The 27984-nt window shown below is 39.5% G+C and overlaps 1 protein-coding gene across 1 annotated transcript in view; it reads left to right on the top strand.

Annotated features, from left to right (window-relative positions):
- STRIP2 (striatin interacting protein 2) overlaps window positions 1-21529 on the top strand; it is a 47188-nt gene extending 25659 nt beyond the window's left edge. The window contains exons 17-21 of the mRNA XM_046019974.1: window positions 296-396; window positions 4584-4650; window positions 15819-15923; window positions 16789-16993; window positions 18551-21529. Of these exons, the coding sequence (XP_045875930.1) occupies window positions 296-396; window positions 4584-4650; window positions 15819-15923; window positions 16789-16993; window positions 18551-18801 (729 nt within the window). The 3' untranslated portion in view covers window positions 18802-21529. The remainder of the gene's footprint in view (window positions 1-295; window positions 397-4583; window positions 4651-15818; window positions 15924-16788; window positions 16994-18550) is intronic.
- Window positions 21530-27984: the final 6455 nt, after the last annotated feature.

Below are 27984 nucleotides of genomic sequence, written 5' to 3'. Positions count from 1 at the left end.
AGCAATTCCTTCTGTTTATCTGGAGTGGGATTTTCTTTTTGGCTTGCTTATGTTTTGTGCTTTTGGTCAGGTGCTGGCAACATACACACACTGCAGATTGTCCCCCTCCATGCAGGATGAGCTGGCTAGATGATGCTGCTCCCCACCTCTCAGACAGGAGGACTGATAACACAAAGGGACAGTAGATATTCTTAGGAATGGATATTAGAGTTGTGCTTGCCAATCCTATTTTTCGTATGTACCTTCTATTATCCCACAAATAAGCAGCCCTTTCTGCTTTGATCTTCTAATCCAGTTTGAATATGTGTCACAACATTTGGTATTTGCCAACTGCATTCCATTGATCCTGAAGTTCTTCAATCAAAATATCTTGTCGTACATCACTGCCAAAAACAGGTATGGGCTCTGGACAGGTTTATTTCTAAGTTCTGTTTAGGTATGCGTTGAGAAATATACATCATCTCTGAGCCTTTCAGTTCTCTTTTTGTCCCTAGTCCCTTCTCTTTTAGAGCTTAAATTTAATTTCCTTGAAGTGTTAGTTGATGTGGTGTGTGATTTGGCCTCTTCACAGAGCTATTTGTATTTTAATAGTTTTGAAAACTAAAAAAAGAAATGTCGTAACTCAAATAAATAAAACTGCAACAATGAAATTTTAGCCCTATGGCGGAAGGATCAGAAGATTTTTTTTATTTATTTTTTTTTTGGTGAAACAACCTTCTTTTTTTTTTTTTTTAAAGATTTTATTCATTTGACAGACAGAGATCACAAGTAGGCAGAGAGGGAGGAAGGGAAGCAGGCTCCCTGCCGAGCAGAGAGCTGATGCTTGGTTCGATCCCAGGACCCCGGGATCATGACCTGAGCCGAATGCAGAGGCTTTAACCCACTGAGCCACCCAGGCACCCCGTGACTTCTTATCTGGACAGCCCTGATCTTAGTTTAAATCCTTAGTTGGAATAATTATACCACTTTGTAAACTATAGTGTTACGCAGAATTTATAACTGAAAATAAATAACACACCCTTACTTAGTCAGTTTGTAATAAAACATATATATGGTATTTTATTTAATCTCCTCAGCAATGGTTAAAAGTATTACAACAAGTTTTATTCTCATTTCACCAATTAGTAAACAAATTCAGTAAGCTTAATTGACTTGCTTAAGATTAACATGCTAGTGAGACAACTTAAGTAAGCAGCAGAGGCAGGATCAAAATACAAATTGTTTTCTGGTCACAATTGTTATGAATACAAATTGCTTTTCACTCCTCCAGCCAAGTGGGGACTTGGGCTTTACAGAGTAAATCCTTGTTCTTTAGTTTGCTACTTCCACAAGAACTAGAAGCATATAAGAGTTTAACAGAGGATGAGTTCTAAAGTAGAAGTAAGAAGGTTGATCTGAGGGCGCCTGGGTGGCTCAGTTGGTTAGGGCGACTGCCTTCAGCTCAGGTCATGATCTTAGGGTCTTGGGATTGAGTCCAGCATTGGTCTCCCTGCTCAGCTGGGATCCTTCTTCTCCTTCTTCCACTCTCCCTTCTTGTGCTCAATCTCTCTCTCTCTCTCTGTGTCAAATAAATAAATAAAATCTTAAAAAAAAAAAAAAAGAAGAAGAAGAAGGCTGATCCGATTACTTGGGGTGACTAGAGAGGGCCAGGAAACGGTACCTCATCAATCTTATACTGCCTGAAAGTCCACCATGGAGAGGCAGCCTACTTATATGTAGTTTAAAATACACAGAGGCACCTGGGTGGCTCAGTAGGTTGAGTGTCTGACTCTTAATTTCAGCTCAGGTCATGAGCTCAAGGTCCTGGAATTGAGGCCCGCATGGGGCTCCTCACTCAACAGGGAGACTACTGGAGATTTTTTCTCTTCCTCTCCCTCCCCATCCCCTACACTTGTTCTCTCTCTCTCTCAAATTTTTTTTTGAAGATTTTTTTTTTTTTTTTTTTTTTTTTTTTTTTTTGAGAGAGAGAGGATGAGCAGGGAAAGGAGCAGAGGAAGAGGGAGAAGCAGTTTCCCAGCTGAGTAGGGAGCCCCATGTGGGGCTTGATCCCAGGACCCTAGGATCATGACCTGAACAGAAGGCAGATGTTTAACTGAATGAGCCACCCAGGTGCCCTTAAAAAAATAAATCTTTTAAAAAATAAAATAAAAATAAATAAAATACACATATACACATGGAACTTTCTGAAGTCATGAGACCTGCCATTTGCTAGCTATGTAATCTCAAGTAAGGACACTGGTTTTTTTGAGCCGCAGTATTTTCATGTTAAAATTAAAATAATTCGCTGGGCGCCTGGGTGTCTCAGTGGGTTAAAGCCTCTGCCTTTGGCTCAGGTCATGATCCCAGGGTCCTGGGATCAAGCCCCACATCACATCGGGCTCTCTGCTTAGCAGGGAGCCTGCTTCCTTCTTTCACTCTGCCTGCCTCTCTGCCTACTTGTGATCTCTGTCTGTCAAATGAATAAATAAAATCTTAAAAAAAAATTAAAATAATGCATTCCCTGACTATATCTTAGAGCTTTTATATAAGTATCAGTTAAGATAAACATAGGAGAGCCCTACTCCACATTTCCAGTAAGAGATCCACCCCTGGATCAATCAAGTGTGGCAGGGGCTCAGGAATCAAATACCATCCCTCACCATGGGCCTGGAAGGGGAGGGCAAATAATCTGATAGGTGTCCATCAGGTTCTATTTGGATTTGGAAGAATGGTAGTGCCAGACTAAGTTAATAACTAAGTTTGGCCAGGATAAGATGGTCCTCTTCTACACCACCTATAAGCTTTACCGTGGCATGATCCCTGAGAACTTGGAGCGCCCATAACCCCTTCTTGCACAGTTTCCTCATGGCTTTTACAATCTAGATAGATATTCCAGAAACTTGTTAACTCTATTTTTTGCCCCCTTAGGCTTGAATTCAGTTCACAGAGGATGGCACAAATCTATCTTTGATTTCCTGCCCCCATTTCCTGGTTGCCAGCATCTACTTTGCCATGGGGCTTTGAGGGAAGTGGGTAGATAAGTGGATAAGCCACCCAAGAATATTTATACTAATGGAGCAGTAAGTACAGAACTGGCAATCCTCGGAGAACCCAGAAGAGTGATTAAGATGATGAGCAATGTTATAGGTAGACCCACTGACCTCTCTTCTACCTTGGTTCCCCTAGGTTATCATTATGGGTTTCTTGGACAAAGGTAAACATTTCTAGGTAAATAAATTGTTGTCTTTTGCTTGAATAGAGTTTTGACTTTCAAAATGTGGACCCAGGTCCAAGAAACCCACACTCCTCGGGGCTCCTGGGTGGCTCAGTGGGTTAAAACCTCTGCCTTCGGCTCAGGTCATGATCCCAGGGTCCTGGGATTAAGCCCTGCATCGGGCTCTCTGCTCGGCGGGGAGCCTGCTTCCTCCTCTCTCTCTGCCTGCCTCTCTGCCTACTTGTGATCTCTGTCTGTCAAATGAATAAATAAAATCTTTAAAAAAAAAAAAGAGAGAGAGAGAAATCCACACTCCTCTTTATGGCCCTTGTTTTGCCCACATCCTTTATGTATTTACAATTGTGGTAGTTTAAATAGATGGGTTATAAACCTTATGGAATGTCAGAATCAGAACGAGCATTAGAGATGAGCTAAATCCTGCATTGTACCAATGAAGAAGAGAGAAAATGAAAGAAAAAACTATAATTTTGAGTAACTATGTCCCTGTCATAATGCAGTGCATCATTTCCCCTACCTACTCATTCCTGCTTCCCAGGGCTCACCGCAGAGTCTCCAGCTCCCTTATAGTCCCCCACTGTCAGTTCTGGGGGCAGATACTGTTATTATTACCTTTTTTTTTTTTTAAAGAGCATACATGAGTGCAAGTAGGGGTGGGGAAGGGTGGGCAGAGGGAGAGAGAGAAAGAGAAAGAATCTTAAGCAGGTTTCATGCCCAGCACAGAGACCGATGTGGGGCTTGATCTCATGACTCTGAGATCATGACCTGAATTGAGATCTAGTTGGACTGGAAGCTTAATTGACCGAGCCACCCAGATGCCCCAATGCTATTACCATTCTTGAGCTACTAGATTGGCCCTGCTGAGGGAAGCTGCATTTGTCTTAAGCTTCCTTCAAGAATGGCTTCCACGATCATTTCCCAGAGCTCCTGGCTTTCAGAAACAGCTGGTAAAGGACATAGGAAAGGTCTTCATTTCACCCTATGTCCACAGGTTATTACTAAGTGGGTTAAGTTTGGGCAGCATCTCTGGGAACACAGTTAACACATATACATAAGCATACACTTAAATGCAAAAATGGAAGAGCACATGTGTCCTTACTCTTTAAAGAAGAGAGGAGAGAGGTGGCTATACCAGAGGCTCTCTTGTTGCCTTCTTTTCTGTCTGCTAGATGGAGACTGGCTTGAAGGAACTCTGTGGGTTCTTCTCATGACTAGAGCTAGATTTGCCTGGCACCACAAACCCTCAGTTTCAGCTGAGGTCACTAAGCAATTTGGGAAATAGATTGGGCCTGCTGGAGAAAAATAATTCCTGCCATTTCAGAATCTGCCATTGCTATTTTCCTAAAGCCTGCCCTTTCTCTGCATTTTGCAGCATTTCGGTCCTGGATTACCCTTGCTGTACCATTCAGGATTTGCCGGAGCTTACTACAGAGAGTCTGGTAAGCAGAGGGGGATTTGGTAGCTTTTGAAATTACCAGATGGCAGAAGCTGGTATTTGCTCTTCCATTTCTTCTCCAGTTCCATAATGCCCTGGTTTGGGTGTTTCAGATCAATAAATGTGTATTGGCAAGAGCACAGTGTCAGTGGGGGTTTAGAGCTGCTGACCCAGCTGAGAAAAATTTGGAAAAACTGAGCATAGCAATTTGCAGAGAAGAGAAAAGATCAGTGACAAACACTAAGGAGGAGAGGGAATTTAGAAAGATAATGGGACCGAAATTGAATGTGAACATCTGTGCTAAATGGCAGGAGAAGCTCTACTGGTCTATTCCAAACAATGATCTGTCTCCTTTCCACTATGCTATAGGCTACTCACTTTTCATTTTCATATAGATTATAAAACCCAGGGGTGTGTACTTCAGAAAATACCTTGCCTAGATCTCTTTAAACCAAAAGTTGGTAATACCCACAGAAGAATGACCCAGAAATTTCTTCATCCTGGAAACAACTTTGAGCAAATGAGAAAAGTCCCTCAGAATTACTTTAATTTCATTAAACTGACTGATCAACAGCATCCTGAAGATTAACTGTCTGCCTCATGTAAATATACCTCCTTAGATACGCTCAGTCCACACCCTCACTCTGTTGCACGGTACTTGGTTATCTATATCTGTTTCTCCATTTGACTGAAAACTCCCTAAAGGGAGAGATGGGATGGTATCATCTTCATTTTATATCCCCAGAGTCTAGCACTGTGTTTGGTACATGAAAGGAGCTCAAATGCTGAATGTTGGATTGTAGCACCCATTGTCCCACAACCCTTTGCCTCCCAACTTTAATACTTGTAAAATGTTGCATTAGAAAAGTGTACTATGCACAAATAGAATGATACCTTCTGTGGAACAGGTTTTATAGAAACATAGGATTCTTGGCTGGAGGTGACCTGAGAGCCATTTAGCCCAATCCCCTATTTCAAAGATGAGGAACCAGAAGGCCCAGTGGATGAAGTGACTTGTCATGGTCCTCTCCTCATAAGTGATAGATCCTGAATTAGCAAAAGACCCATGTTTTAAGATACTATGTCTAGCACCCATTTTAGCATCAGGGCAAAGATTTCCTGTCTCACTTAGATGTGACCTCAGTGGCCAAGGAAGCTAACTTCTTATCCCTGCAGAGAGAAGTAATAAGTTGTCTAATAACCCTGTTTATGCACATGATATTATTCAGTCTTCAAAATAACCGTGTAAGCTTGGTATTACTGTTTTATAGATGGAAGCTTACTGCCAAAACCTTACAGTTAGAAGTTGCAGAGCCAGGGTGGAGACTTACATCCCTGCTGTTTAGTTAGAATGAAGAATGCACTTTCTTGGGGCGCCTGGGTGGCTCAGTGGGTTAAAGCCTCTGCCTTCAAAGCCTCTGCCTTCGGCTCAGGTCATGATCCCAGGGTCCTGGGGTCGAGCCCCATATCGGGCTCTCTGCTCTGCAGGGAGCCTGTTTCCTCCTCTCTCTCTCTCTGCCTGCCTCTCTGCCTACTTGTGATCTCTGTCTGTCAAATAAATAAATAAAATCTAGGAAAAAAAAAAAAGAATGCAGTTTCTCACAGAAAACAGTGATAAACAGCATTAAAATGCTACTATACTACTATAAGTAGGGTATTTCAAAATGTAAAGTCAGGTTTTATGGCTGAAATCTATTTCTTGATACAATATGTTCTCTTTTCTCAATCCCATCTGTAGGAAATTGATGGGACCTATAACTTCAAATCTCTTCTGATTTACCTTGTGGGATATGAGCATAAAATTATTGAAATAATTGTTCTGCTTCTGAAAAGATTTTATTGTTATCCATGCTCAGGTTAAAAGCACGTATCTATTCTAAAGAAACCAGTTGGCGCTGGGTATTCCTCTCCTTTCTGTAAAGCAACAGTGGCACCTGGTGGTTTCAATTGGTAACCACAGATTTTTGTTGGCTTAAATTTACGGGTTATTTCCCCTGAGCCTAATGATGGGCTTAAGTAACTAGCAAGTTTATGCCACATAGGTCCTCAGTATAATGGTTTGTTTATCTAAACTGATGGCTTCTGTACTCAGAAAAGACTGTTTAAATGAGTAAAATGCATCTCTTTTCCAGGCATAGTGAATTAATTATAAACAGAAAATGTATTGATTTTTTTTATAAATGTAGAGGATTTTCTTTAAATCATATTTCAAAATTTTTTCCTGGTTATAAAATCAGTATATACTATTGCAGAAAATTAGATAAATACAGAAAAATATGGGGAAGAAAACAAAAATACCTTAATTATACTACCTTCACATAACCACTGTTAATATTTTCCTATAGTCATTTATATGTATACTATAGTATCCTGTAGTACACTATATACTTATTAATTCATATATATACACATACATTATTTAAGAAAATAAGGACTTTGTATATGTTTCAATCCACCTAATAAAATTTAAATGTTCACAATATGACTTTGAACATATTTAAGAACATGATTTTTAATAGCTACACTTAATATTCCACTCCTTAATTTTTTCATATAATTTTTAAATTTTTTATTTATTTATTTTTTTCCTTAATATTTTATTTGACAGACAGAGATCACAAGTAGGCAGAAAGGCAGGCAGAGAGAGAGAGAGAGAGAGAGGAGGAAGCAGGCTCCCCGCGGAGCAGAGAGCCCGATGTGGGACTCGATCCCAGGACCCTGAGATCATGACCTGAGACGAAGGCAGAGGCTTAACCACTGAGCCACCCAGGCACCCAATTTTTAAATTTTTTATTAACATATAATGTATTATTAGCCCCAGGGGTACAGGTCTGTGAATCGCCAGTTTTACACACTTCACAGCACTCACCATAGCACATACCTTCCCCAATGTCCATAACCCTACTACCCCACTCCTTAATTTTTTGAAAATGATTGCTTTCTACTACTGTTGGGCATTTATTTCAATATTCCCTGTATAACTCCAAATTCTAAATTCTTCCCATTTTGTCAAAATACTTAGCTCTACAACAGGCCATCCTTACCAATGTACTACCCATCTGGTATAGGAAGGCTTACAATTTCTGTATCTCCAAATGTCTATATTCAAATTCAACCCACTAAAGTAGGAAAACATTAAATTCCAGACATAAGAGGTTAGTGACTATATGGTCATGTGGAAGATAGGTATGGTCTTTGGAAGGAGATTGCTAGAAAAGGCAGTGGAAAAATAAACTGAGAGTTGCTGGGGGGGTTAGGGGCGTAAGGATAGGGTGGCTAGGTTATGGACATTGGGGAGGGTATGGGCTATGGTAAGTGCTGTGAAATGTGTAAGCCTGATGATTCACAGACCTGGACCCCTGGGGCCAATAGTACATTATATGTTAATAAAAATACTTTTTTTAAAAAAGGAAAGGCAGTGGATATGGCTTCAGCAACTATTGTAGAATGCTCAGTATTTTGATGGTTGTTTAGGGCAATGGAATTAAAAAGTAAGGTGTGCAAGATGATGCTTTGGAGGATGGAATATTTTGATCTTTTGTATGTATAAATATCATTTTGTCTTTCTATATGTGTGTATTAGAACATACATAATATCATTACAATAGTGCATTTCTATCTTAGAAGTAAACATGTGTATTTAGGAGTACAACAAAAATTATTTACTGAGAGATATGTGCAATAAAAAAAAATCTTAAAACCACTGCTTTCAGAGTATGTTGAAATGAGGGTAAGATTGTAGCTCTGTTTTCTTTGTGGGCCTGTTGGTCCTAAAGAGAAATCATACAGATTACATCCCATCCTCCTTTCCTCTCCTATCTTACAGAGATGTGGACCAAAAAAAAATAATGTGGAGAGTTCTGTGTAAATCTATTGTCACTGCTGCAAAGCCAACGCAGAGTTCAAAATACTTGTTTTAGGGGTGGCTGGGCGGCTCAGTGGGTTAAAGCCTCTACCTTCGGCTCAGGTCATGATCCCAGGGTCCTGGGATCGAGCCCCGCATCAGGCTCTCTGCTCAGCAGGGAGCCTGCTTCCTCCTCTCTCTCTCTGCCTGCCTCTCTGCCTACTTGTAATTTCTGTCTTTCAAATAAATAAATAAAACCTTAAAAAAAAATACTTGTTTTAACCTACAGAATATGATTTAGTAACAGCAGCTTCGCATACAAAGAAGGGCATATTTTGAACAATGTAAATGCTCAAATAGGCCTATAAATTAAGAATGGAGGAATGAGAAAAAGTAGTTTTTTTGGAATCACTGAGTATCAGAGCTGTAAGTTTCTTTGTATCTTGCTAAATCCCATCCTTTACTGATGAGGAAATGGGTAGAGTCGTAAAGTGTTGTCCAAAACCTAATAGCTAGGTAGAGCCAAAACAGTGAGTCAGAATTTGCATGACCTAGCCATTTGCAAAGAAACATTTGGCATTTCCTTTTAGATATATGCAAGTGAAATTATTAATTCTTGAATAAAGTCTTCTGACATTCAAAAATCATCACTATTAACAACCAATATTGCCTTTAGCATTATTGTGTCTCTGTTCTAGATATAATGTGAGCACATCATAAGGTATTTATCCATTTTCTATGAGGTATATTTGTATAGAGGAAGGACCATGGATAAATTTTTTTTTTAACATTTTATCAATTTACCTGTTAAGTCACCATTTCTGTAACGGGTAATAGAGAGATTATAATCTCTGGAATTATTTTTTTTAAAGATTTATTTATTTATTTGAGAGAGAGCACGCATGTGCACACACAAGCACACACAAGTGAGAAGAAGAGCAGAGAGGAACAGAGAATCTCAAGCAGGCTCCATGCTGAGCACAGAACCTTATTCGGGGCTCCATCTCACAACTGAGATCACTACCTGAGCAGAAACCAAGAGTCTGGAGGCTCAACTGACTGCCGCACCCAGACACCCCTCTGGAATGATTTCTCAAACTCATTTGCCCAGATCCCTCTCCAGGGCACAAATAGTTTGCTAAAGCTCCCCAGATGATTTTGAGATTTTCTCTTCTTCTTCCTCCTTTTTCACTCATACCACTTAAGAATTATAACTCTCTTTTATGATATTTGGGTTCTTTTTTAGAAAGTTTTAGTTTAATTTAGTGTAATTTATTTGACAGAGAGAGACATGGTGAGAGAGGGAACACAAGCAGGGGGAGTGGGAGAGAGAGAAGAAAGCCTCTTGCTGGCAGGGAGCCCGATGTGGGGCCTGATCCCTGGACTCTGGGATCATGACCTGAGCTGAAGGCAGACCCTTAATGACTGAGCCACCCAGGTGCCCCAGATATCTGGGTTCTTAATCTAGCAGTAACTTAATTGTCAGAAATCCATATGATAAGGGAATTATTCTATAATGATTTGGGAAAAGAAAGTCTAAGCTAAAAATATGAATTCATTTTCAGTTGTGTGAACCATAATAATGGAATGAATCAAAAGAATCATTTTCTGGGGCACCTGGGTGGCTCAGTGGGTTAAAGCCTCTGCCTTCGGCTCAGGTCATGACCCAGGGTTCTGGGGTAAAGCCCCGCATCAGGCTCTCTGCTCAGCAGGGAGCCTGCTTCCCTTCCTCTCTCTCTGGCTGCCTCTGCCTACCTGTGATCTCTGTCTGTCAAATAAATAAATAAAATCTTTTAAAAAAAAATCATTTTCTAAGAAATGGTTATTATTGGAGTTTTCAGTCAGTAAGTGTTAAAACCTAGCAAATGTTTTTTCAAATAGGTTCAGATAAATGCAGGGCTGACATGGCATGAAAAACCTGAAGCCTAAAGCGAAGAAATAGACCAGTTTGTAAGTATAGAAAAGGCAGACAGAACTACAGCTCTAAGTTATCTTGAGCAACTTTCCTGTAGGGTATAGGAGTTCCACCTATAAAAGGAAGAGGTTGGGCCATCAGATGACCACAAGCTTTTCCAAAACTCCCATGGATTCATTACGTAACAACCAAGCTAATATTAGTAATTCTGATTTTCGATGAAGAGCTGGTTTTCCATATGAGAATAATAATCGTTAGGAACTTTAATAAGCTGAGAAGGTTTGAGATGTATTAGACTTAACACTCAGCAGCACTTCTTTTTTTTTTTTTTTAAGTTTTTATTTATTTAAGTACTGTCTACCTCCAACATGGGGCTGGAATTCACAACCCTGAGATCAAGAATCACATGCTCTTCCAACTGAGCCAGTCGTGCACCCCTAGAAGCACTACTTTAAAGGCTCAGTCTGGTTATAGGCTGACCAAACTCAGTCAGACTCTCCCTTTTAATACCGGAAACCTCACTATTTTTGTTGTTGTTTTGGAAACTGCTAACCTTCTACTTGCTTGAAATAAAGACAGAGCGTATAATTCAGTGAATTACTGGAGATAGAGGTTCAGGCCCTGATTGGGGCACTTATATGACCTTAAGCAAGCCCTTCCTTTCCCTGAGCCTCAGGTTTTGCTTCTGTGGATGACAGAATTTGACGAGACTTATTAGCCAAGTCTAAAAAAGCTAAGTCTCTTCTACTGCTCAGATTCTATCCAATCTGATTTCCTCAGTACAAAAGGAAGAAACACTCTGTTCTTTCAAGCAGTCATGTGAGTTAATTATCCGTCTAACTGGAGTAAGCCTCTGTTTTTATTTGGCTTGACTCACGCAGTTGGGCTAAGATGGATCTTTAGAACAGAACCCTCATAGTACTTTAGAGACTATGAAGGGTAGATTGTGATCCCTGAACTGAATTTTTAGACAAAGGTGTGTGTAAACAATTTTTTTAAGTTTTTAATTTTAATTCCAGTATAGTCATCATGCCGTGTTATATTTGTTTCAGGTATACAATGTAGTGATTCAGCAATTCTACATTACTCAGTACTAATCATATGTGTACTCTTTAATCCCCATCACCTATTTCCCCCATTCCCCCCACCCACCTACCCTCTGGTAACCATCAGTTTGTTCTCTATAGTTAAGAGTCTCTTGGTTTGTCTTTCTCTCTCTCCCTTTTTTTTCCTTTACCCATTTGTTTTGTTTCTTAAATTCCACATATGAGTGATATCATACGGTATTTATCTTTTTCTGACTTATTTCACTTATTATTATACTCTAACTTCATCCATGTTGTTACAAATGGCAAGATTTCATTCCATTTGTGGCACCTGGTGGCTCCTTGGGTTAAGCCTCTGCCTTCGGCTCAGGTCATGTTCTCAGGGTTCTGGGATTGAGCCGTGCATTGGGCTCCCTGCTTCCCACCCACCTGCACCTACTTGTGATCTCTTTCTGTCAAATAAATAAATAAATAAAATCTTTTTTAAAAAAAGATTTCATTCCTTTTTATGACTGAAAAATATTTCATTGTATTTACATGCCACATTTTCTTTATCCATTCATCTATCAATGCACACTTGGGCTGCTTCCATATCTTGGCTGTTGTAAATAATGTTGCAATAAACATAGGGGTGCATGTATTCCTTTGAATTAGGGTTTTTGTGTTTTCGTGGGGGCAAATGCCAAGTAGTGCAATCACTGGATAATAGGGTAGTTCTATTTTTAACTTTTTGAGGAACCGGTTTGCATTTCCACCTACAGTGCAAGAGAGTTCCTTATTCTCTGTGTCCTCATCAAAATTTGTTGTTTCCTTTGTTTTTTATTTTAGCCATTCTTATTGGTGTGAGGTAATACCTCATTGTAGTTTTGATTTTCATTTCCCTGGTGATGAGTGACAAGGAACATTTTTTCATGTGTCTGTTGGGCATCTGGATGTCTTCTTCGGAGAAATGTCTGTTCATGTCTTCTGCCCATTTTTAAATGGGATTATTTGTTTTGGGGGTGTTGTATCAGTTCTTTTATATATTATAGATACTAACCCTTTGTGGGATATGTCATTTGCAAATATCTTCTCCCATTCCATAGGTCGCCTTTTAATTGTGATTGTTTCCATTGCTGTGCAGAAGCTTTTTATTTTGATGTAGTCCCAATAGTTTTTTGCTTTTATTTCCCTTGCCTCAGGAGATATATCTAGAAAAATAGATGTTGCTATGGCCTGATGGCAGAGAAATTACTGCCTGTTCTCTCTTCTAGGATTTTTATGGTTTCAGGTCTTAGATGGAGGTCATTTTCCATTTTGAGTTTTTCTGTATCGGTGGAAGAAAGTGGTCCAGTTTCATTCTTTTGCATGTAGCTCTCCAGTTTTCCCAATACCATTTGTTGACGAGACTATCTTTTTCCCAATGTATATTCTTTCCTCCTTTGTCAAAGATTAATTGACCATATAATTGTTGATTTCCTTCTGGGTTTTCTATTCTGTACTATTGATCTATATGTCTATTTTGTACCAGAGCCATACTATTTATTTTGCTTACTACAGCTTTGTAATATAACTTGAAGCCTGGAATTGTGATAATCTCCAGTTTTGTCTTTCTTTGTCAAAATTTCCTTACTATTCAGGGTCTTTTGTGGTTTCATGCAAATTTTAGTATTGTTTGTTCTAGTTCTGTGAAAAATGTTGGTTTTTTTATATGGATTGCATTAAATCTGTAGATTGCTTTGGGTAGTATAGACATTTTAATAATATTCTTTCAATCCACGAGCATGGAATGCCTTTCCATTTCTTTGTGTCCTCTTTAATTTTTTCCATCAGTGTTTTATACTCTTCAGAGTAGAGGTCTTTCATCTCTTTGGTTAAGTTTATTCATAGTTTTTTGTTTTGGGGGGTGCAGTTGTAAATGGGATTGTTTTGTGAATAAATGTTTGTGTATGCAAGTGGAACATGGGCAAATGTTTTCTTCTTTCAACTTTTGCTGGTAGAAAGTGAGTGAGTGAAGGTCTTGATTTGGCTAGTGTAAAATATCAGAAACAAGGGAATATGGTCAAATGCTGCTGCTCACAAAATATACCCCCCAAGAAGTTTACATTTTACTCAATATGCTAAGTACTGCCTCCCAAAAAAAGAGAAAGCAGGCCATTTGCCCTATATGAACATAAGCAAAGAAACAAAAAAACCCTCAAGTCTGGCAAATCTAGAAAGGTACCCCATGGAGCTAAAGTACTGCTGGAAAATAATTATCTATTGTGTTTGAAGAGGGCAGAAGGCTTGAGCAGGGCTCCATGTGGAGCTTGTTGCTGCAAACAGACAAGTCTGGGATCTGCTATCCTGAGATAGCCATGGACTAGCATGTGTTCTGTCAGTGCCCGCTTCAGGCAACATCTGGTGATGTAGGAATTGGGGGTAGTTTTAGTCGGTGGGGAACCATTATCAGAAAAAAAAGAGAGCAAGACCCTGGGCAGATGAGACTGTCTTCAGAAGGGAACTAAGGTATCTTTCCTGGGACTCTTGAGACAGCTTTGAGGAAAAAGCAGCCACGATCAGCTTACTTTCACTTAAAACCTCACTTTTTAATCAAACGGAGAAAGTTGAGATAAATCACAGTATTATTAAATGATCAGAGGTGAAAGGATCTTAAAGATGATCTAATTTAACCTCTTATAAGAAACAGGGAAATGACTTATCTACCATCATACATCCAGGGTCAAAGCCATAATCCAGGTATCCTAGTGTCTATTCCAGTGCTGCTTCCACAAGCCATACCCCCTACTCCCATTTGTTTGTTTGTTTGTTTTAAGGTGAGCTCGTACAACCAACATGCAGCTTGAACTCAGACCCTGAGATCAAGAGTCACATGCTCTACCGGCTGAGCCAGCCAGACACCCCTCCCATATTTTTTGAGGTGCTAAGGAATGCAAGGCTGTTTATGCTACTATCATATTAGAAATCAGGATAAAGGAAGCTCACAGTGGAGATATACGTGGCCTCCCCTATATGTTCTCTATTTCCCCTGCTTCTTAAAACACACACACACACACACACACTTAAGAGTCCATTCCTCTGTTAGCCACACAAGATGGAACATCTGTAGAACCTCTCTGTTTTGGACATGCCAACTAGCTGATGCACTAGAGTGGAAACTCCCATGGAATTTTCTCTTAGAAGGAAACAAATGGTTCTCCAGGGACTAGTTCTAAACACAATATTGAACATTTACTACAGGAAGTAGAACATTTTTTCTAAATAATATTTCTAAAAAGTTTCCCTGAAACTTTTTGGCCCTTACTCTTATTTATTTCTTAGTAGAGCCTAGTACTCTCAAAAATCCTGCATGTTCCTTCTACATTAGATGTATGTCTATCTTGCTTACTTTGGATTAATTTGGGAAAGGAGGGGGTAATTTTCCATTCTTTAGACAACATCTCGTTTCTACACCTTGTCTCCTACTCTTACATCCTCCTATCAAATTGTAGGCATTAGGAATTTCCAAGATGTTAGTTTGGCCACCATGTATGCTCATTGATTCATATAGCTTCTAACATCAATATATTTACAGGCCCCCAAATCCAGAAGGGCTCTTATTTTTGTCCCTGAAAAGTGTTTCTGTGAGTAGATACCTGTTTCTAATCTGACATCCATCTGTTATCTTTGGTTGGGTGCTCACAAGCTATCAATAAACAGAAGAGAAACACCTGGTTAGAATTTGCCATCTGCCATTTTTGCTTCCATGCTGGAGAATTAAGCAATTTACTGCAATAGGGTTTGATAAAGGAGGGTGTAGGATGATTTAAAAAATTCAAACGGAATGAATATCAGATCCATCTAACATAGTTTGAAATCTACCAGAATGGGGCACCTGACTGGCTCAATCAGTAGAGCATGTGACTGGATCTCAGCATCATAAGTTCAAGCCCCACATTGGGTTTAGAGCCTACTTAAAAAAGGAAGAAAGGAAGAAAAGGAAAGAAGGGAAGGGAAGGGAAAGAAGGAAGGAATCTACCAGAATAACTCCTAGCAGTTATAAACACAGCTTATGTAAGAGCAAAGTATATAGGGGTAAATTTCTATCATTTCTTTTCTGATTCTAAAGCAGGAAGTTACACAAGAAACTTGAGTGGTGTTCTTATGTTCATGTATCCTCTTTCTATTCAGTACTTGCTCTAGGTGTAGCCTTCCAGGATTGGCAGCTGTGTGTTTTCAGATGAAGAATATTGCATGCTTTGAGACCTTAGTGTATGAAGAGCAGGATGGTGAGGTGGTAGCATTTCATAAGGAAGGCCTCACCTACACTTACCAGTAGTGACTTCAGGCTTCTGTGGGAATGAAAGCCATATGGGTGTTGAGGTAATGGTGGGCGTGCTTTATTACAGGAAGCTGGAGACAACAATCAATTCTGTTGGAGGAACCTCTTTTCCTGTATCAACCTTCTGAGGTTGCTCAACAAACTGACCAAATGGAAGCATTCCAGAACCATGGTGAGTGGGGCTTCAGATCATAGAGGTGTTCATCTGACTGAATTTTTTTAATCTTAAATATTTATGGACTTCCTGCTTTGTGAGCTCTATAGGGAGACACTTAATGCTTCATAAGGTGAACACCTAATTCTGGGCATTTATTCCATGTGAGATAATTATTCACCAGTCCATTTCTTTACAAGGAGCTGAATATGGGCCCTCCCCCAGGGCAGCTCTGGTTGGAAAGTTAGCATTGTTATATGGATTTATATTGGATTATAAGTACATATCCCAAATGATACAAGGCTAAGATTATTCATTGCAGCATGAATCATAAAAGACTGGAAACAATCTAAAGCCTATTAATATAGGACCAACTGGTATATCCTTATAATAGAATATTATCCAACCATTAAAAAGAATGAGGCAGGAAAAAAAAAAGGAGTGAGGCAGTTCTATATTGATATTGAATAATTTTCAAGATATATTGTTAAATAAAAAACAAGCTATGGAACAATGTGATAGGAAATGTAGTTGGCTGTGGTTTTTTTTAATAAAAATAATATGTGTACATAGAATTATGTATCCAGAAGATACAAAAGAAACTGGTAAGAGTAGAAATGGGATGTGTAGCTGACAAAATTATTTTGCTCTTTATATAACATACTTTGATTATTAGAAACTGAATTGTGACATATAAATAGAGTGGTTCCTCTATGTTCTTGAAGACTAAATATAAATAGAACCTAGGCCATGGATTCCCAAAAGCTCCCCCAGGGTACTGAGACCAGTCAAGTTTGGCTTAATTGTTTGTGAGTTGGAAGTTCCAAGACACTTTAGATCCTTACCTGCCTTTCTTCACTCCTGCCCCTCTTTAAACGGGTAGATGCTGGTGGTATTCAAATCAGCTCCAATCTTAAAGCGGGCCCTCAAGGTCAAACAGGCCATGCTGCAACTTTATGTTCTGAAGCTGCTAAAAATACAGACCAAGTACCTGGGGCGCCAGTGGAGGAAAAGTAACATGAAAACCATGTCAGCCATCTATCAGAAAGTACGCCACCGCATGAATGATGACTGGGCTTATGGGAATGGTGAGTATTCTCAGAGCTCTTGACCTCTGGGAGTTTCCCAGGGTTTAAACAAAATTAAGTAAGTGGCTCCTGGGTGGCTCAGTCGGTTAAGCGTCTGCCTTCAGCTCTGGTCATGATCTCAGGGTCCTGGGGTCAAGCCCCCCAACCCCTATCAGGCTCTATGCTCACTGGGGAGTTTGCTTCTCCCTCTCCCTTTGCTTTTCTCTCCCCACCTCTCATGCTCTCTCTCACTCTCATGCTATCTCTCAAGTAAAAAAATAAAATCTTTAAAAAAGAAACTAAACAAACAATTATCTCTACTCTTTGGTATGAATTGTTACATAGTTTGGATAAGAAAGTTTTAATTATAGTCAGGTGCTGATATAACAAACATTAGGGTTACTGCCCCCAAATTCTAGCGTGTGCCCAGGTCCTATATAAACTATAAAAATCCATTTTAGGGGCACCTGGGTGGCTCAGTTGTTTAAGCATCCAACTCTTGGTTTTGGATCAGGTCATGATCTTACGGTTATGGGATCAAGCCCCGTGTGGGGCTCCAAGCTCAGTAGAGAATCTGCTTGAGATTCTCCCCCCTACCCCTCCCCCCACTTGCATATGCATGCTTTCATAGAACCCTGGGATCATGACCTGAGCCAAAGGCAGATGCTTAGCCGACTGAGCCGCTCAGGCACCCCAAAAATAAAATCTTTAAAAAAAAAAAAAAAGAGATAGGGGCTCCTGGGTGGCTCAGTGGATTAAGCCGCTGCCTTCGGCTCAGGTCATGATCTCAGGGTTCTGGGATCGAGTTCCGCATCGGGCTCTCTGCTCTGCAGGGAGCCTGCTTCCTCCTCTCTCTCTGCCTGCCTCTCTGCCTACTTGTGATCTCTCTGTCTGTCAAATAAATAAATAAAATCTTAAAAAAAAAAAAAAGAGATAAACCATTGCGTATGGGACATGAGAGATCTGGGAAAGATGTATCTCTAGCCCTGAAGTAAGTGTCTGAGTGGGGTAAATAGGGTAAAGATTTTACCTCGTAATTTTAACATACGCTGACACATACATTTATCATATGCTGGGAGAGGTCACAGGGAAGCAATCAGTAAATCCTTCAGTAATTGGTCCATTCTGATTCTCCTTGTTGTACCTCTTCCTGCCTCTTTCCATTCCTTGAGAGCTGGTGATTCCATTCAAATGGGTAACTCCCATACCTAGGAAAGCTCAGTAAAGGGAATTGAGTTGACTTTTTGGAAAATATAATACGTATACCTAGTAAGAAAGTGAAATAATGAAAAGAAAGTACAGGTTAAAAAAAATGTCTACCCTCTCAGGGACCTTATTTCCTTCTCAGTGGTAATCACTGTTAGCTGTTTCTAGACTACCCTTCCAAAGATAGTCTCTGCATATACATGTGTTTTTTTTAAACTGGAGCGACAGCATATTATACACTTAGCACATTGCCCTCCACAAAAAGGAAATTCTGAGTTTAATTGTTCTTATCCCATAGACTATATACTCTGTGGTAGGAGGAGCAGAATCCTGGGTTGTATACATGTTCTTCTTCTTCTTTCCCCAACACAGACATTGATGCCAGGCCATGGGACTTCCAAGCAGAAGAATGCACCTTGAGGGCCAACATTGAGGCTTTTAACAGCCGCCGGTATGACAGACCCCAGGACTCTGAATTTTCACCTGTGGATAACTGCTTGCAGAGTGTTCTGGGGCAGCGATTGGATCTGCCTGAGGATTTCCACTATTCATATGAGCTCTGGCTGGAGAGAGAGGTGTTTTCACAGCCCATCTGTTGGGAGGAGCTGCTCCAGAGTCACTGAGCTCTTAGAAACAAAACATCTGATAGATGGGGTTTGGCTCCAATAAATGGTGCTCTGCCTACCCTGCCCATTTGGCCTTTGTTTCCAGCTCTGAAGCTGGCCTAGCCCAAGGACATCCAGTGTAGTGCAGGGCCATTCTGGGGGCTTTGGGCCTGGAGATAGTACAAGGCTAGGATCCTGAGTCACAACAGATTGGTCAACTTGCATTGGGGTCAGTTGGGTGCCAAGTTGGCCTTGAAAATCTGCTGGATCAGTCCTGGATAGGCTCTTTTGTGGGACCGCTTCCTGCTTTAGTCTTGCCCAGAACCAGGACCAGGCCAGCCTTTGCTGGCCCCAAGAGTGAGAATAATTTTATCATGGCATTTGACCCATGATATTCATCATAGGTAATGGGAGAGGCAAGTCATAAAATAGGGAGAACATTTCCTTCTTGCTTATCCTGGATTCCTAGGACCCATAAGAAGTTTGGCCAAACCAACTTTGAAATTAAGTGTGTATTTTAAAAATTTTGACATGTCTCTCTAAAATTATTTGCTCAAAGATGCACCTTCTTTGTAAAGGATGATGATTTTCTGTTACCTAAATACTGCATGTTATAGTAAGGTATATCATGTGAAGTGTTTTTTTCTTTAGTCTTGAAGAGATCTATGTTCAATCTGAAAATTATTTCTCTGCGTATTGTATATGGGGCATGGAGTGCTTTGCTACAGCCAGTCTGAAATAGACCTCCTCTAAGGATGTTTCATGTTTTTCTGAAGCTACGTCAGTCTTCAAATGACTGGTACACTGTAAAAAATTATCCCTTTCATCCAATTCATTTTTTTAATGACAAGTAATTACAGGAGGTTTTATTACTGAGATGGCTATGTCCATTTGTGCTCATGATCGATTTATTTTTTAATTGAATGGAATAGCAAGAGCATTACAGCTTACCATTTTTCTTCTATGTTGATTAGTGATTTTTTTTTCCTTTTTACTGTGAGTGCTTTCAAAGTGTCATATGGAGATTTAGTAATACTGTTCTTACCTAAAATTATTGCATACTTCTTTGAAAACACGGGGCTTGATGTACCAACCTCTTTAAATTTCTTTTGAGGGCGCCTGGGTGGCTCAGTCAGTTAAGCATCTGCCTTCAGCTCAGGTCAGATCCCACAGTCTGGGATCAAGTCCTGCTTCCGGCTCCCTGCACAGCAGGGAGCCTGCTTCTCCCTCTGCCTGCTGCTCTCTCTGCCAAGTAAAATCTTGGAGGAAAAAAATTTCTACTCAAGTTTGAATCACATACTTGTCAGAGCGCCTGGATGGCTCAGTTAGTTAAATGTCTGACTCTTGATTTTGGCCTGAGTCATGATCCTCAGGGTCATGGGATCAATCCCCGCATCCTGTGATTTATCAATCCCACTGATCAAGCACTCAGTGAGGAGTCTGCTTGAGGAGTCTTCCTCTGCCCACCCACCCCCCCACACACACAAACACACTCTCTCGAATAAATAAATCTTTTTTAAAAAATCACATACTTCTCAGCAGAAACGAGGTTTTTAGAAAAGCTTCTGATTTGATCAGGATGATTTTTTTTTCTCTTCTATTCCCACAATTATGTCATCTATATTTTCAAGCTTTTTTTTTTTTAAATGCTCTCCCCCGTGACATGGACACTACTGAATCTTTTTTATGATAGCATCAGGCTACTTTAATTGTGCCAGGAGGTCTTGTAAGAAATGGCTTATTTATTCTGTCAACCACAGTCTCATTTGGAAGTCATGATACAGTTATTGACAATATCCAAAGAACTAGACCAGAACTCCAACTAAAGCATGGATTTTAGCTTTTTTTTTTTTTTTTTAAGATTTTATGTATTTGACAGAGATCACAAGTAGGCAGAGGCAGGCAGAGAGGGGGAAGCAGGCTCCCTGCTGAGCAGAGAGCCCAATGTGGGGCTTGATTCCAGGACCCTGGGATCATGACCTGAGCCAAAGGCAGAGGCTTTAACCCATTGAGCCACACAGGTGCCTCAGATTTTAGCTTTTTGAGCTTTAGGATAGCAAGACTTCTGTTTTTATGGAAAGGTAATGAAGAATGTAAGTATGTAATAGATGACACTTCTTAAAATACTTTGTAAATTTTACCTGAGTAGGACAGCTATCCTCATCACAATCAAAGTAATTCACTAAGCATATCGTTTATGAATCCTATTAATCTATTTTAGTGTGGTTTAACTGAAAAGGCAATTTTCAAGGAAAGAGCAGTCATCAATCTATTTCTCTTAAAGCCATATAGTATTTAATTTGTGTCAAGAACAAATAAGTTGCCTTTTTAAAAATATGTGCATGAATGCTTTCTGAGGCATAGAAGTATGCTGTGCTTTAACATTTCATACTTTTTTGCAAGTCTTCTCTTAAGGGAAGATTAATTCTCAGTGCAGATGGAGAAACTGAGATACCAAGAAAAGTGATTAGTTTCAAATCATGACATTTTTTTTGCTGACTTGGTGGGATAGCATTCAGGTATTGACAGCCAGCCCCATATGTTAAAGTAACTGAATCTTCCAATTTGAGAACCCATGTGCGTGGTTAGGAATAAATTCAGATTAACCAATGTCCAATGGTGATTACTGTTACTGTTTAGAAGAACATTACCTGAGTGATTTATAGATGATTTTTATTTGTGAATATCTCAGTAAAGTTTGTGTTGATTGCTATTAACATGGTTTATCTACTGAAAGCACTTTAATAAAGAGAAATTGAACTAGAGTTAGAAATTTGGTCTTTAATTCAACATAAAAGAATCTTAAAGACAAGTATAGAAGGGAATAATACATAAAGAAGATGAATATGTAAAATCTTGCGTAGTATTCCCTGGGGGTAGACTAATACAAACACAACAGCAAAATCTCAATGGCTTAGGACTTATTTCTTGTTTCTGGGTCTGGGGATCAGCTGCAGCTCTGTTCCACTCAAGTTAACTTGCTAGATTTAGCTCTGCTCGATACATCATCTTATTCTGGCATGAGGCTGATAGACTAGCTCCTGGCTGGGACATATTATTCTCATGGTAAAGGGCAGAAGCAAGCACCTAACCATACCATGCAGCCACCTGGAGGGTGCTTAAAGCTCCTCCTTGGATGGGGCATAAGTCAAATTGCTCATATTCCACTGGCAAAAAGCAGTTCATCTGGGGCAAACCTAACATTGGGCCAGAGAAGTACATTCTACCTATGGAAGGCAGTTGCAACCAGGCATATGGGTAGAGAGTGAGTCACACAGCAGCTTCTCAGTGAGATTTTGAGATTGGTGGTAGGGCTTTCTTACAGATTCTTGAGAATTTCCATAGCTTTCCAGTGAGCATTTGAAACCATGCATTTCAGTGCTTTATGCTGATATTTTCAGTTGTGACTTTCTTGACCTTTTGTGTCCATAGTTCCTCCAGCTCTTCACCTAACAATAATCTTGGTTATATAAAGGCAGTTCTATAAATGAATGAATGTTTTAATGGTCTCTTTTTGTCCCACAAGTAGTTATGATGAGTCTGAATTCTTTCTCTCTAGGCCTTCTAGCGATGACCTATATTTGCAATAAAACTAGCTGAGAATAAAATTCCACTGCAGGTCTGGAATAAAAATGACACTGGCATATACAACCACCAGACTTGTGACCTTGATCTCACAGATGCTATTATTGATGAGCTAAGTAACCACCTTAATATTCAGGCTAGGTCAAGGTGAACTTGGCAACTCTTTGGTACTCTGCCAAGGGGCTAAGTGTGTTTAGGGTAATTTGCAGAGGCAAAGAAAGTCCTGCCACTATCTCAGAAATACTGGGCATGACCAATTAACATCTGCTTTACCTGTACTATAATTCCAGACCAGACTTTTCTGTAAGGCTATGACAAAATGTTTTCTGTAATGAAAATGTTTTACAAAATATTATGGAATTTATAAACAACTTTTGTGGTTTTAGAGCAGCTATAGCTATTCTTACATGTGTTTAATACTAATACATATTTTAATGGATATTTTATATGACACTTGTCAACATGAGAGACATCAAATGCATATATAAATACATACATAAAATATATTTTGGAATAAGAATATCTACAACATGATTTTATTATCTATGCATTACACCAAACTTTTGTCTGCTTTCTCATTTTTTCTCAACCAAAAAAGAAAAAAGAATATAGTGATAGTGAAGAAAATTACCTCCTGTATAATCTCACTACTCAACAAGTGAGCTATTTATATGGTGCCAGCTTAACAATATAAGAAAAATGTGTAATCTCTAAAATAGGGTAGAACAAGGGGAGAGATCAAAGCTCTGTCTATACTGGCAGAGCATTTTGTACAGCAACATGGAAAGTACTTTTGGAAATGTTGGCATGGGTGAGTCCTATTGGTGATTTTTGAGAAAGCACATGAGTTTTTTTCCCACTAATGAATTTTCATTGACCTCTGGTATTCCTTCAGAAGTATTGGTATGGAAAGCTTATAGAAGGTAAGTCCAGAGTTCCTTATACTAATGAATTTTCATTGACCTCTGGTATTCCTTCAGAAGTACTGGTATGGAAAGCCTATAGAAGGTAAGTCCAGAGTTCCTTATAATTTCCTACCAGGTGGTTCTAAATGTTTGGCTATTCTAATGTTAGCCTTAAAATGTTAAACCTCAGTATTTGGAGGATTTTTACAGAAATGTATTCTTGAGTTGAAGAGATCAGAGATCAGCTAGGACAATCTCTATCCAACACAAGAATTCCTTTAATTAATATCGGTTATGTATTTATCTAGCCTCTAATCTTTTCAGAAATCTCACTATGTCATAGATTCAGTAGTAATAGTAATAACAGAAATGTCTACGAAAGAATTAGCTACCTCAAAATACAATCGACTTATGGTATTATTTGAGCCAGAAGAAACATGAATCCATTTCTGGGATCCAAACAACTAACATTAGCTATTGTACTTTCTTCCCCACTATATTAGTTTCCCAGGACTGCTGTAACAAGTTACCTGAAACTGGGTGGCTTAAAATAGAAAAATTACTCTCTCACAGTTACAGGGGCCAGAAGTCTGAAATCAGGGTGTCAGCAGGACTCCCCCTTCAAAGGTACTAATCATTTCCTTGCCTCTTCTAACTTCTGGTAGCTTCTAGCTTCATGTCACTCCAATTTCTGCTTCTGTTGTCACATTGCTTCCTCCTCTCTCAAAAGTCCCTCTGCCTCTCTCTCTCTTCTAAGGATACCTCTGATTGAATTTAAGGCCCATCAGGATAATCTTTTCTCAAGATCCTTCATTATATCTTTGCCATATAAGGTAAGATTCACTCTTTTGCAATAAGGTAGTATTCACAGTTTTTGAGGATAAGGACCTGGACTTATCTTTGGGAGGCCACAATTCAACTCACTACACCCACTAACACCCATCAGATATGTAGTAGCAAAACTGATTAATTTACTCTTCCTTTCTATCGTTATTAGAGGTGTAAGGCAAGACCTGAAGGAAGTTATTGTTATTTGAAAGATGCTTGCGGCTATTGATGGAGTCAAAGAAGGTTCAAGTAAGGAAAGTTTCAGGTTGGGGTGCCTGGGTGGCTCAGTTGGTTAAGCGACTGCCTTCGGCTCAGGTCATGATCCTGGAGTCTCTGGATCGAGTCCCGCATCGGGCTCCCTGCTCTGCAGGGAGTCTGCTTCTCCCTCTGACCCTCCCCCATCTCATGCTCTCTGGCTCTCTCAAATAAATAAATAAATAAAATCTTAAAAAAAAAAAAAAGAAAAAGTTTCAGGCTTAGGTAGAGGATTGGACATAAGGAAGCAAGTGTAAAAGTGAAGACTACATTTAGGTATTTATTGGTATTTTTGTTAAGATACATGTAAAAGGGGGCGCCTGGGTGGCTCAGTGGGTTAAAGCCTCTGCCTTTGGCTCGGGTTGTGATCCCAGGGTCCTGGGATGAAGCCCCGCATCAGGCTTTCTGCTCAGCAGGGAGCCTGCTTCCCCTTCTCTCTGCCTGCCTCTCTGCCTACTTGTGATCTCTGTCTGTCAAATAAATAAATTTTAAAAAAGAAGAAGAAGAAGACACATGTAAAAGATTCAAGTAATTTTCCAGAGCACACAATGAAAAATGTAACTTCCCACCTTAGATCCCTATCTTATTCCCCAGAAGTAATCACTGTAAATATATTTTCTATTTTTTATCCTTTCAGAAAATGCCCATGATAACACCCATCTCTTCCCCACCAATATATATTTTTTAAAAGATTTATTTGACACAGAGAGAGAGACAGCGAGAAGGAAAACACAAGCAGGGGGTGAGAGAAAGGGAGGAGCAGGCTTCCTGCTGAGCAGAGAGGCTCATGTGGGGTTCGAAACCAGGACCCCGGGATCATGACCTGAGCTGAAGGCAGATGCTTAATGACTAAGCCACCCAATCGCCCCCAATATATTTTTTTCAATACATGGGAGCACAACATATTCTGTCCTATTCTTATTTTTATCATATTTATTCCAGAAACCTATTTTTCCATATTAATATTTTCTTGAATAACTATAACTTTAATATATTTAATAATTAAATCATTTTCCCTAACACTGCTTTCAAGTATGTTTCAGTTAAGAAGAAAAGGTATAGGTGGAAAGAATGGTGTGTACGCCCACACATGCATGCATATGTGTGTGTGCTGATGGGGATGAGGTCAAGGGAGATTTACTCAGTTCTCATAGCAATAGGCCAAAGCAATTTGAAATATAATTTCCTACCAGCAGCTCTGGACATTCAGACTCCCAGATTCTGTAAATGTAATGAGATTGTGCCTGAGTGGGCTATGGGGAGGTTTTTAGGCTGTTTGCTCCTTTACTAATTAGCCAGATTTAAATTTCAAAAAGCAAGAACTTTAAATTTTTACTTTTGAATATTTTGTGGAAAATAACCAAAGTCTTTCTAAGGAACTACAAGAGTACAAAAGTCACCCCATCTCTGCTCAAACACCTTTGGTGACAGTGACTTCCTTACTAAATATGACAATACCATCTGTCCCTTTCTCTCCAAATGGAAACATTAGTTTGAACATTCTGTAACTTTTTGTTCAAATGCTTAATGGAGCTGGCAGGACAAAGATCCTCCATGTGGATGCCTGTGAAAATATGTCTTCACGGTAAAATGTGAGATAGTTTACCCAGAAAGGCCATGCAGCATAATGGCTCAGATTGAGGGTGCTTAACCCAACTTGGTGAGCTACTCTATACAGGCTCTGTATCTATTGGCTTTGTGAAGAAGGACATGTTCTTTCCCCTCTCTTTGCCTCAGATTCCCCATCTGTAAAGCAGGGATAATACTTTACCTACCTTCTAGGATTGTAAGGATTAAATGAATCGATGTGCATATAGTGTTTAGAATAATGCTTGCTAAATGTGAGCATTGAATCATTGTTGATTGCTGTTATTCCCCACTCATTCTCTGCCCCCCACCTCCGTCAAAGAATACCCCAGCAAGAATAATTAATAGCATTTTAATTCTCTAGACCAGTACTCAGCAAACTACAGCCCCGGGGCCGAATCTGGCCCACTGACAGGTTTTATACATACAGCCCATGAGTTAAGTAAGAATGGTTTTTACATTTGTAAATAGTTGGGGGGAAAAATCCATGGAAGAAAAATATTTTATGACACATGAAAATTCTATAAAATTCACGTTTCAGTTTCTGTGATAGTTTTATTGGGGCACAGCCACGCTCACTGGTTTACATGTTGTCTATAAATGCTTTCATTCTACATCAGCAGAGTGGTTGCAAAAGAACACATAAGGCCTGTAAAGCCTAAAATAGTTAATAAGTTTGCCGACCCCTGCTCTAGATAATTTTGTCTCCTGTCCATTCCAGCTAGTCTTTACTGTTCCCCAAAGTTCTCACTGCTGGGACCCTAGGGGCTGGCCAGAGGAAATTACCTACAAAGAACAATTTATTTTTCCTGTAACTTCCTCTACAATATTAGAGCTATAAAGGATGGAGTGCAGTGCTATACTATTGAACTTAATGAGATATAAAAAAAAAAAAAAGGAAGAGAGGGAGGGAGTAGAAAGGAGGAAATCGGAATTTTTAAATGCAACTTCTAAGAAAGATAATGATAGAATATTCTAAGTTTGGATGTTCTAAGAATGAATGCTTCAATTCTGGCAATGTTATTTTTTTTAAAGAACAGCACAGTTTGTATTACTATTTATAAAGGAGACATATGGATGTATATTCATAAACAGATAAAATTAAGTAGTACTATTCTTTTCTTTTCCAAGTTGTTTTTTTTTTTTTTTATACGTAATCTCTACACGCAACGTGGGGCTCAAACTCAATGACCCCAAGATCAAGAATACATGCTCTTCTGACTGAGCCAGCCAGGCTCCCCGCCAGTGTAAATTCTAATGTGAGTTTGAATAGTTATTTAAATTTAACTCAGCTTCCAGTTTACACAGGAAAATTTGTTCAGTTCTTATAGAATAAACAGATCTTAACTTCTAAATATTAAATGATTCTTAAGTGGACTGTTAGGAAAAACGCATGCATTGTCAATGACCTTTTTTTTTAATTCTAACAGCAACCTGCGCTGTGTTATATAACAACGTCTGTCTTTCAGCCCCACCTCAGCAGCCCTCCTCCCCTTCCTGCAGGTCAGTGTGAAGCCTTTCTCTAGTGCAAAGGCTGAAGATCCACTTGGGTCAATGGAAAATGGTGACGCCATTGAAATTGTTCCAATTGTCACTAGACCAACTTATGTTCTGCCTGTCTACTGACAAAGCAGCTATCTTGGCTTTATAGCTTTTTTTTTTCAGGTTTATTGGGGTATAACTGATAAAACTGTAATATAGTTAAACTGTACATGTGATTATTTGTCACACGTATACATTGTGAAAGGATTACCACAATTAACATATTCATCACCTCACTTTTATGTATGAGTGCCGCCTCCTGATGGCGCGGGAGAAGAATGAGGCACAAACAAGTCAGCTGCAAGAGAATGGGGGGAGGGGTTGACAGTAGAAAAGACTGTTACTTATTCCCTCTGACCTCGAGCAAACTGGAGAACATAATGGGAACTACCACACTAGTTGTAGGGAAGTAATGACGCCCTGATGTGTGCAAAGTGCTCAGTAAGGTGCTTGACGTCAGCGCTCCTTCAGTGTTAACCCCTATCTGCAATACGAAATG

This window comes from Meles meles, chromosome 10 (assembly GCF_922984935.1).
Source record: "Meles meles chromosome 10, mMelMel3.1 paternal haplotype, whole genome shotgun sequence".
NCBI classification, from domain to species: Eukaryota; Metazoa; Chordata; class Mammalia; order Carnivora; family Mustelidae; genus Meles; species Meles meles.
The sequence above is the reverse complement of the archived record's forward strand: the minus strand, read 5'-3'. Positions and strand labels throughout refer to the sequence as shown.